Raw genomic sequence first — 12,222 nt, 5'->3', positions numbered from 1 at the left:
GATAGAATTCATTACGGCACTAGAACCTACGACCATTGGTGGGAGTCGAACGCATTCCGTCGGTGTTAATTAAGGCGAAGTTAATTAAGGCAGAGTGAATTAAGATAGAGTTAATTAACGAACCCGAACTCACGCCATTCCGTGGGAGTCGAACCCTGCACCTTTGGTGGTCGCAATGCCTTCGCATTCATCCACATAGAGACAACTATAAGTGTTATCTGAATTTTTCTATTCCACCCCTTCCATCGAAATGCGGCCGCCGGGCCAGGGAATCGAACACTTGACCTCTTGCCCAGCAGCGGAACGCCATAAGCACTGAGCCTCCGTGGCACAGTGTCGCAAAAGTGCACACAATACCGTGCACTTCTGTGCGGTGTTGCACGTTAAAGTACCCGCAGACTGCGCGCAATTGCCAGCTTAGTCTCGCAGCTAAATTAAAAATTAAATTATGGGGTTTTACGTGCCAAAACCACCATCTGATTATGAGGCACGCCGTATAGCGGGGGACTCCGGATTAATTTGGACCACCTGGGGTTCTTTAACGTGCACCTAAATCTCTAAGTGCACGGGTGTTTTCTGGATTTCGCCCCCATCGAAATGCGGCCGCCGTGGCCGGGATTCGATCCCGCAACCTCGTGCTCAGCAGCCCAACACCGTAACCACCGAGGAACCACGGCGGGTAAGTCTCGCAGCTCCTGACCGCGCTGCACGGAAGAACCGAGCCAGAGGCACGGTTTGTGGCTTTCGGGCGGGATCGTTGTCCATGCAACGGGAGCTATCGCTATAGCGTGAGTGAGGGAGATCTCGACAAGCCAGGAGAGGAGGACGGGCCGTGGCGCGAGCAAGGTCACGCCACCCCGCTGTGCTGAACATCTGCTGCGACCACGTGCCGGTCGCGCCACCCGCCCAACAACCATGCACACGGGTCCCTTACGAAATGCATGGAGCCACGTGACCAGCAAACAAGCCGAAAGGATCGTCCCGCGAGTTGTTTGGTGCGCGCACCTGGCGCTGTTTATGCGGATTCCGGCCTTGCGGAAATATCGGACGGCATTCGCTTAGCTTGAACTGCTGACCACTATTCGGCAGGGCCGATACCGCTGACCGACACCCGCTCTCGGGGTTCAAAACAAGTAATACACCATGCAGAGGTCCCCGTGTCGCAGACAATCCGGTGTCGGCGTCCGGCGCCGGCGTCCCATGAGCGAAAATTTCCGCATATATTTAGGTATATGTATTTGCCACGCCTAACTATATGACATGCGGTATATGCGGGTTATATTGCCACACCATTCTATCACTAAAGTTGCTCATACCTTTGCTTACATTCTTGACAAAGTTATTCGTATTAATTTTGAGAATGACAGCCCACATAAAAATGCCACGAAACAAAACACCGACAGCGCATGCATTTTATGTTAAATCTTCTCAGACAAATAACAGAAGATCGGCCCACGCAAGAGGCCGGGTTTTCTACCAGAAAGCTCGCATAGCGTTCACTTTCTAGCGTTTCCCGGTAAACATTACGGTTACATAAGCTGCAGTTGCCGGGAAGCGTGAGAAGCAGTCGGGGATCTTTGAATGCTATCGCGTTTTTGTTCAACTGTTGATGCATACTGCAACATGCATCGGTGCTTTTTACGAATAAGTTCTGCAGAAATCCGCACGGTGGAGGAAGTACAACGTAACGAAAAATTGCCGTCGACCAATACTCATTGACAGCATAAGAATTCAGTACAAGCTCCGCCCACAAAACCGCACTGAATCTGTCCTCCGCGATGACGTCACAGAAATGAGCGAACGTAATTGGCTGGCTCACCTATACAGTCGATGTGTTCGACAGCGGTGTACTTGCGGCAGCGTTCTTGAGTTGTCACCGTCTATAGAATACTGCGGAATAGTACAAAAGGGACCCATGGTGCCCTCGAAAATTAAACTAGTTCAGGAAACATTTCGACCTTGTCGCAGGTATTTTTGCGCTTTCTCCGCACTGTCACTGTTATTGTACTTGCCATTTGCATTTATAGTTTCAGCTATTCAACGAGACGCGCTCAGCGGTTTCAGATGACCATTACGTCACATGTGCAGCGTTCCCACACGCAGTACCTGTAGTCAGCAGATGTATACAGTGCGCTCCATTTCTAATAGGAACGCCTAAGCAGTATACAAGTCAGTATAAGCTGAACATTTTATCTACTTAATACAAAAGTGGATAAACAGTGAATCTACAGAGCTTTGTTTTTTGCGAATTAGTAGCTGTAATAAGCAACGGAATACTAGTAAGGTGTATCCATGAACAGCCGACCACGTTGTAAGCTATGTACGTCGCATCTTCTCGAATAGTCGCAAGGACCGCCGGTTGATCAAGAACGCAGCATAATGCATCATAAAGAGGAGGGGGGGGGGGGGGTCAATTGCCAATCCGCGGCATTCGCACCGACGTGATTCAGTTTTTTGCCACTCGACAAATGAGTGCAATCATGACTAGCGACGTTAGCGAAATTAATCTTTACCTGCAAAGTCCACGGACCTAAAGACCAAAGTTTCAACCACATTCGGATAAGCTGGTCGTCGAATGACGTCTTGCTCACGTGACGCGCAGGCCTATACAAGCTATCTATAGGAGGTGTTGGCTCACCTTGACCCGTGCTCGCGGGTAGTGCTGTACGGTGCATCGTGCACGTGATTAGCACCCCACACGTGTCACGTGACACATGTCATGCCAAAAGTGGCTCCATCTGGACGCAGATAAGGGTTCCATGCAACGCACCGCGCACTTCATCGAGTGTTTGTTAAGCACAAGCGGGAGGGATAGCTTGGCGGTTTTCCGCGAGCTCTGCGTTTCTTTGCCTTCCTTTGTAGGGGTAAACAGCGAGGGATCACGTGGTATGCGCAGGTGACGCACAGCACCCCGCCTTGCGCTGCCAGTCCTCAGACCACACACACACCACTCCATCTATCTATGCTGTCGTATACTATAGAGTTGCCTGGAGCGCATATTTCGCAGCCGAAGGTCGCGGTGTCTTCTTTTCTATGAACTTCTTAATACGACGACATGATCGTAATAATGACTTCTCGTTGAGGACACGCAACATGGCTGGACACATGGTTTCATGACAGACACACGGTTGTGGCGGACGGGACACGGCTGCGGGCAGCATCGGTGCGAACTGTGGCATGAACAGCGATTCACAGCGATATTATCACGTGTCCTCTCTGGTGACCCGTCATATGGAGGTCCATGCTTTCAGTTACTAAGTTACGTACTTTAAAGTTCCACAGGCACCATACTATTAAGTGCAGTTGTGGTGTTTAACGTCCCGAAACTGAACACTGGCTTATGAGGGTCTCTGTAGTGCAGTGGAGGGCTTCGGGCTAATTTCAACCGACCAGGATTTCCTTAAAGTGCAACCAATGAACGCCGTATGAGCGTTTTTGCATTCCGGCCCCCATCGGAATTCGGCCGCGCCGCGGCCGGTATCAAACAGGTGCCGTATTTTCGATGATTCCATCTTTCGGGGACTGTCACTTGTGGGAGACAGGGATTCTACCCGCTCGGTCAGCCAATCAACGTTCACCGAAAGCGATATCCATAAATGTGATCGATCCGTAACACAATTCAGACACACGCCTCTGTGCACACATTCTTTAGCCCTTTAGATATCTACACAGAAGATGATGATGATTGTACGAGCATGCCCTCTGAAATGGGGTGCTGGCACATCCCACCAAGCTCGCTTTTTAACCTATCGAATACAGTCGAACCCGGATATATTGAACTATTGTATGTAACGAACAGCAGTAAACGCCCCTTGGAAATCTTTGTATGGAATTTTTATTTTATATATCGAATCACCTATATATCGAACGTTTTTATGATCCTCTTCAGATATGACATATCCGGGTTCGACTTTACTAGATACGAATATTAAATTAAGCTATATTAGTGAATTAGCCAAAGGACGCTCTAGCGTCAGAGGAAGCTTGGTAAGCCACGTAGCGACAAATGGAAGCTAGCACCGTCGTCGTAAAGTTCTCGCACCAGTTTGTCCTGATGTCATACAGTGTGACAGTCTATATACACTGCAGTCTAGGGAAGACTCAAGATCGCAAGCTTCGTGAAGTTAGCGTGCGCAGCGCTGAGGTTCCCGCGCGAAATTCGAAAGAGAGAAGTTTGGTCCTTCTATTTATCCAGTAAATACGATCAAGCCGTCAATTGAGCGAAAGCCGAATTTCGAAAGACCACTTTATACGAGTATAAACTGCAATTTAGGGTTGTTCCTTAGTGTTCCTTTAAACACGAGGACAATTACGGCCAGCCATTTATAATAGGTCAGTGTTGGCTATGCGAGGCCTCTGGACAAAGCGCCTCAGCCTTCTACAGCAAGTCACTGGTGGACACTATATGCAAACGTTCTCGTGACGAGGTGTGACGACACACGCAGTGAGTGCTATTATCTCCGCTGGCACTCGAGGTTTTCCACGGGTTTTCCCTTCGGAATGGGGCGACATATCGGAGCAAAGCTAGGAGCTGTCCCTCGAGAGCTTTATCAGTACGGCGAGGTAAGAACAGGCATCCTCGATAACCTCGAGAACGCAGCCTCAGGGACAGTTCGCGCCGACCGGGATATCGCAAGTATAGTTGTAATGCACGCTGCCGATCGGCCAAACGACATGGTGAAAGCATCGGGTACGTACGGTACGCATCGGCAAACGCCGAACCGTCGACTCACGCTTATCGCCGCAATTACCCCAGATTAGAACCACCCTCACTGGCGTGAGCTTTCTCTCCGAAAGTGTGGACAAGGAAGTCTCAAACGGCACAGTACGGCCAATCGGATCACCTGTATAGCAATATATCCTCCTGAGACCCCAACACAGATTTGGGGTATGATCGCTCTTCACTCCAGCTGAACTTTTGGACGAGACAGAACCGTCCGTGTAAACGTGGGTGCGTTCTCTGTGCTTCGCATGCGCTCTTCAAGCTGGTTTTTATTGTCTATACTGGTGTGTTAGGAACGTGAAATACATATATTTTTTTTTCAATTTAAATAGCACGATAAAATGTCATAAGCTCCATCTCCATGTACGCAGAAGAGGTAACCATTTCTTAATGTTTGCTATGATAAAACTGCGTTGCATTACCTAAACGCAGAGAGGAAGATGGAACTATGTCTAGCACATTGCCATGTTTCTGCTGCATCCCGAATTTTCACGCAATCTCAAAGAATTCCGAACACACTTTCGGCTTGTTTTCCACCTTCACTGACAACACAGAGGTCTAGATAAATCTAGAGTCAAACTTCTTGGAAAAGGATGGCAAGAATGTCAATAAACTACGTCTGCACAGTTCCACCCGCACCGGAATTCATATCCAGAATGAATAGTTTGAGCCATAGCTTCCTATTGAAATAAAAGAAAAACTTGAACGAAATGTGCAATAAATTGTACAACGGGTCTTAGATGGATATAGTATTCACTGTATGGCTATGCATACTCCACGCTCCCTTCTATCAGGACTTTCTCCTTAGCTAGATTAGCTACTGCGGAGAACTTTAAAAAAAGTTAAATTATGGAGTTTTACGTGCCAAAACCGCGATCTGATTATGAGGCCCGCCGTAGTGGGGGACTCCGGAATAATGTTTACTGCGGAGAACTTCGTATGTCGACCACATATAATAGTTTTTAAAAGCCGCGTGCGTTTTCTTTCGCGCACCTAAGTCAAAGCACACATGGCGTTTTTTGAATCGCGACTCCATCGAACTGCGGCCGCCGGTGCTAGAAATTGAAATAGCTGAGCTAGCTAATGAGGCGAGTCGTACAAAACTCCGCAAACTTGGCCTAGACCTAGCTAGCTAAGCCTCGCGCATCCCCCAGGAAAAAAAAAAATATTACTAATGAATAAACAAAAAGGAACGAGAGGAAAAGAAGAAAGTCGATGCCGGGTCGACGCCCCTCCCTCATGGTCTGAAAACGTCCCATATGTGCTCAGTTGAGGTGAAAAAAAGAAAAAAAAAATTGAGGAAAGCAAAGAAAACGAACCACGGCAGCTCTACAGACAACTGAGGAAGTATATAGCTGTACTTCGTCAAGCATTCGCATGACGCTGTCGCATATATACGGCGCGAAAGAAAACAGAATAAAAAGATAAACGCCCTGACGTATAGGAGGCCTCAACAGAAGCACTCTGCCTAAGACAGATTAAACCGACCAGAGCAGATGCTTGGCAGATAAACATGACGCGAGCAACCCGAGGCTTCCTTTTTATTTTCTTTCTTTTTTTTTTTTCAATTCTCTCGCTCTTTTCAGGGCGATGTCCACATACAGCGTCACCCGTCACAAGCACTTTCGCTATCGCCATTCCAGTAAAATCTCGCCAAGAAGCTGAGGCCGGCGTCTCGTGCTGCATCAAGGCTGCAGAGCAGACTTCGCGGGCCGTGTGTTCATGAAAAAAAAAAAAAAAGTAACAGAAAGGTTCAATAATAACATCGAAAGCTTTCAGAACCGCTGCCCGATCTTCTCCGAGGTAGGACGCCCCGTGGTTCGCAGAAAAAGCAGATGCTTCTGTCAAGTACAACGTGGAGCGCAAGGCGTCAGTTTAAGAGCAGCGCTGTTTTAGAGAATGCCACCACTCGAGGTACTTAAAAGCTCGAACGAGACCCCGCCGATAAGGGCTCGCTCGTGTCTCGGCGAGGCTAGAGCACACGCTCGTTTCTCTGGCTTTTACTCGAGAAGAACGGCAGACTGGGCGAGTTGCTGGTTTTTGGTGTATACTTAAAAACTGCGCTATAACCACACAAAAGAGAGTGGATACACCTATGTGTGGTGATGATTATTATGTCCCCATGTAATAAACATTTTAAACGTTCCCTAAGAAATGTAGAAGGAAGGTGAGTAAAATGTACGGATTTTAACTACAGATATAGGATTTTACCAAGTCTGCTATCCTACACTGAGAGAAGCGAAATATGTGGCACAAAGGTTACGAAATGGGCGGGGGAGGGGGGGGGGGGGACAACAAACAATGCGAGCGTATTGACACTCGGAACTTCTAACACGCATTCAGAGGTTCACCGTAAACTTAAGCCGTCTTTAAGAACCGCAATAGTCCCTCGGTAGCCAGAATTGTTTGGTATTGCCTCTCGGTATTGTGCGGATAAATAGAATAATAACATTGACATTCTTAGTAACTAGTTTGCAGGTACGGATGATAAGATTAAATGGATCTCGGCATGTGCACCTGTGTGTATTTTCTTAGTCTTTCTTTTTTAGCCTTTCCGCGCTTTGTTTGCGCGTGGCTGTCCTCAGAACATGTAATAAGCATGTAATAAGGCCATGTTACTGTGTCGGTATAGCGCGGTTTTTTAAGTAACATTGCTTTACTCGTTCGTTACCACGGGTCTCGGGTTTAACGCATTTTTTTTCGCACAAGCACGCGCGATGAGAGGAAAGGGACGAGAGGGTCAACAATCACGCCATACAAGGAGAGCGCGCCGATCCGTATCTCGGGACGCGCATAAATCCATTAGGACGCGTGTGCATAAATTAAAGAACACGCGTGGCAAACATATACGCAGCGTGTACTAGCTTACACTATCTTCGAGCGAGCCACATTTACCCACTTGCATCGAAGGTCGTCCAGTACTAAACTCGTGCACGAGGTCACTCGCACTAGAGTTACTGTTTTTGGAGGGAGCACCTACAGTGACTCTAACTCGCACCTAAACAGATATGTTAGAATTAAGACAGCTTATCAGCGTGCTGTCGGACTTATATTCGCGAGGCCGCGTGTATGGTGTATCGATATACGATATTCGTGTATCGCGGGATTTCGTTCAGGCTTGGAAAAATAACTTTTATGTAGCACGTAGCGAGCGACAGAAAACTGGATCGGTAATTTTTCAGGAAGGTCTACAATTTTCTCATTCACACAACAAGTAACGCCACAAAAACTGTCTGAGACTACACGCACGAAGATTAGACAAATACATGTACAGTCGAACCCGAATATATTGAATCTGAAGGGGATCAAAAGAAAGTTCGATATATAGGTAATTCGATATATAAAAAATGATTCAAAAAATCTCAAGGGGATTTTACTGCTGTTCGTTATACACAATAATTCGTTATATGCGGGATCGATATATCCGAGTTCGACTGCATATACTATCCATCATCTCCGTATTGGTTGAACGACTGCAGCGCTATGGTTACTCTACAGTAATTTTTGTCGCAGTATCCACGGGTCATACATTATATACACTTCCCAATGAAGTCGCCGGCAAACGTCTATACCGCTGTCATCGGCGCGTCCCGACCGAGCAACGTACACAACTCCGCCTTGTCATACGAGCCGTGACAACTTCCAGAATGCATCGAGGCAATATATTTGTTGATTACAAATAGCAGTCAACGCCGACGCCTCAGAAGAAGCGAGTTGAACGTTCCATCTCCAGAACACCAGGGATGAAGAGAAAGCTGACCGAATTGCATGCGGTTTTCAAGTTGGTTTCATTGCCTCGCAGACGCATGCGCTATAGGACACGTATATATTAACCCTATTTCCGGAATTAATCTGTAGTTTACAGTCTGTGCTAGTGTTATTGACGATGTGACGATGACCACCAATCTGGTCACATTGTGCGACGCGCTGCGCTGGCGCTGGTCCGCGTGACGCTCGTGTGTCTGCTCGCCCTCTCTGGCGCAATTCTTGAGACGACGCTGAGAGACGCAACGCCAGAAAACGCCGGTAAAAAATGCTGTTACACCTAACCACAAAGGGGGTTGACCATGAATTGGGCTATAGTAGGGAAAAAAAAAACTAAAGAAAAAAATGAAGTAATTTTGTAACATTAAAGAAAATATATTAAAGGAATGTGAACAGTACATTAACGAACAATTACAACAAAGTAACTTAATTATCTGATGTCTGTTATCTTAAATTGAAGAAATATTTAAGAAAAGATAATATTAACATGATTTGTTATTTCTGATGAAAACAAAGAAAGTGTGAAAAGAAGAAAGTGCCGTTTTCGTCCTCATCTTTGCTGCTAGATTCACCATGAATCAGGTATGAATGTCTGAAGGCCGAGTTTGCTGAAATTTTTTAGGGCATTGGGTCTTAGGGAAAGCTCCACAAAATTTGCGCAAGCAAAAAAAAAAAAAAGAAAGAAAAAAAAAAACAGAGATAGGAAAGCCAGTTATACAAGGCGCATCGGAATGAATGCGTACACGGTTTTCCCAACAAGCAGGGAAGGAGCTGCACCTGCACTGAGGTGTGACAGCAGCGATAAGAAATGTAGGCTTCAGCAACGCGCGACCTGGTTGCTAAATGCGCAGGTTGCGATAGACAAGCAGGGACGAATAACACATCGCCTTTCCAGTTTACAACGACAGAAGAGACGAATAACGTGTATTTTTAAATGTTTCATTACCGCAATTCTTTATCTTTTATTCTGTAATACCTCTTTTCCAAAAATGTTGTTTCAGTTAGTCTGACTGCTCAAATATGTCAGGTCGCAAATGCAGCGACGAAGACACAAATGTTCCTTTTCTCGGTGTGTGTGTGAGAGTTATATATATTAGTGGTGGCCTTATTATGCTGGTGCATCGGCACGGTGATAAGCTGGATACGTGACGTCACATGAAAGCTATCAGTAAGTCTTGTACAAAGTGTTTCAATTTGACTGCTAAAATACGCAACATTCCTCGTTTCTGGCATCTTTCTTTTTGCCATCTTTTCCCCTGTATCCTTAGTGCACATATATGCCTTTCGAAACGTTTCGTCTTGTCGCCCGATTGTTGGGCTATGCTAATGATGAGGATCATCATCTTGATCCTTTTCCTACAACACGGAAAACGCCGAAAGCATCCTATGGAAAACTTTCGGGGCAGCGCGCTCGATCATCATTTCCCCCGGAGGAAATTAGCCATTTACGAAACTAGGCCGAGAGAAGCACCGGGTTCGCGAACACTATACAGGAAGCAACAGAGCGGACAGCTGCCAACGATCGACGAGCACGATTTCGGGTGCCCAATTTCCTGTGCTTTCCATAAACGCTTTCTCCGGGCTGTTAATCATGCAAGCGATGTGAGGCCGAAGGCTAACGGAAGTTTCGTTTTCGAATCGCGCTCTTTTTGTGTGTGTGTGTGTGTGTGTGGCTCTGCTGTTGCTATGGCGTGCCGGCCCGGTCAGCAGGAGCGCGCCAGCGGTGTCGTCTGCATTCGTGAATGTCGTCTGCTCCAACAATGTTTCGGGCATCGGTAATCCCCATACAACATATCGGAAGTCACGTATCAGTCCGCAGGCGCTTCCGCGACATGCGTTCTGATTGCTATAGCGCGTTACAACTAAAATACGTCAGGAACGCGATTGTGTGGCTTCGCTGTAAGATTTGCGGATGTAAACATAACAAGGCCAGCGTGAACGCGAGCCACTTAACTACGGAGAAGCACCAACAGTTGCGAATGAAACTCCAAGCAAGAAAGCTCGTATGTAATCGTAGAGATCACTACCAAACCGAGCAGCTTTAAATTGTCAAACGGAGGGAATCAAATACAACACTCCAGCTTGTGCTGAAATAAAAATTAAAAGGGGAAAAAGAAAAAGAGAAAAAAGAAAAAAAAGAAGAAGAAGAAGAAAAGAAGAAGAAGAAGAAGAAGAAAGCTGCGCTACAAGACAAGGTCACGAGAGGTGCACCATACGAGTGTTCGACGTATCTTTCTTGAATCGTCGCGGCAATTACTAAATTAAGGGGAAAAAAAGCTCAACTAACAGATCGAAGCTTTTCGTATGGCATCGATCAGGCGATGTCAGGAACATCGTCTGTTGACCGACATCTGACGGGCGATGCTTTGTTTGCATTTACCAGCCAACTGCCTGCCCTTTCACATCAACCACCGAGATAACCGACTCGGTCGTTATCCCGTAATCTATTCGTTATAGATAAGAATTCTAACTCCTGTATTTGCGGAACACTAGTTGGCAGAGAGGACACCCGTTAAGTACAGTTTGCTGGATTAAGATGCACCTATCTGCTTGTAACACCGCCGCAACCGATCGCGAACGATAAGATACAGACCGGTCACACACACGCGCACACACGTCACACACACGACGGTGACACGGCGAGCATATCACGCGCGGTGTTCGAAAAACATCGCTTACCATCGAAGTGTCGATAACGGGCCACGCCGTTGTGTAGTCCGAGGCAGGGTAAAATCGTCACCACCAACACCAGGCAGCACATCGAAGTGCGGAATGCCATCGCCGTTTTCTTGCGGACGACGAAACTTCGGGGACCGGCACACAGCAACAGAAAGAAACACGCGTTTCAACTGATCGGTCGCACAACGGCGGCGGAAGGAAGCGTCTAGCGCACGCCGCAAAACGCTTCGAGTGAGACTCGCGAAGCACTCCGCGTCCTCAAACCGGTCTTATCGGTGTTCAAAGGGCGCTCGGCCGCCTTTTATACACCACACGCGGAGGGCGAAGGAAAGCACTTCGGAGGGGATTCCTCCTCACCGACACGGCCGCGGATGCGAAGGGAGCGCGACAGTGCGGAGCGTTTTCGTTCTTCGGCTTCAGCTACTCCCTCTACGCCGACAGTACATCATCGCACTGACCGAACAGTTTCGAAATCGTCGTCGTCGACGGCAGTGTTTTCGGCAGTCGTCCTGCACAGCTCACATTCGCGGTCGTCGTTGATCATATACTAACTTCAATGCCGGGCGCCTTCGTAAATACGCGGCTCCACAGGCACCGCGGAACTTTCGCTATGTTTGTCCGGGACAAACAACGCCCACAAAAAGTTTCGGAAAAACAGATGGTCGATCCTACACACGCGATATAGTGTGGTCGTTCAAGAAAAAGAAAATTGTGAAAACCGATCGAACGAGACATGTGGCCACTGAAGTACGCGAAAGCGCTGTCATTGCTAGCGACTTCTACGCGGCACGAATTACCTGAACCGGTTTGTTCATTTCTGGGTTCACGGCTAAATCCGGGGCCAATTCGAAGAGTTCTGACAACAACAACTTCTAAACGGTTGCGAACCGTTTACTTGGGAGCTAATTTCAAAGTTTCACAAACGTGAATTTAACGGGCGCGACGCCACTTAGCAGAGAGACTTTGGGCACGAGCGAGAAAACGAACTGAACGCGCAAGATACTCACCAGGTGCGCCAAAAGCGCTGCCATCACGAGAGACGTCTCAAAGGCGGA

At 47.4% G+C, this 12,222-nt stretch overlaps 1 protein-coding gene across 1 annotated transcript in view; it reads right to left on the bottom strand.

Annotated features, from left to right (window-relative positions):
• Positions 1–11,672, bottom strand: part of LOC119452899 (uncharacterized) — a 38,563-nt gene extending 26,891 nt beyond the window's left edge. The window contains exon 1 of the mRNA XM_037714853.2: positions 11,168–11,672. Coding sequence (XP_037570781.1) covers positions 11,168–11,267 — 100 coding nt within the window. The 5' untranslated portion in view covers positions 11,268–11,672. The remainder of the gene's footprint in view (positions 1–11,167) is intronic.
• Positions 11,673–12,222: the final 550 nt, after the last annotated feature.

This window comes from Dermacentor silvarum, chromosome 5 (assembly GCF_013339745.2).
Source record: "Dermacentor silvarum isolate Dsil-2018 chromosome 5, BIME_Dsil_1.4, whole genome shotgun sequence".
Taxonomy (NCBI): Eukaryota; Metazoa; Arthropoda; class Arachnida; order Ixodida; family Ixodidae; genus Dermacentor; species Dermacentor silvarum.
This window is presented reverse-complemented; position numbering and strand designations above follow the sequence as displayed.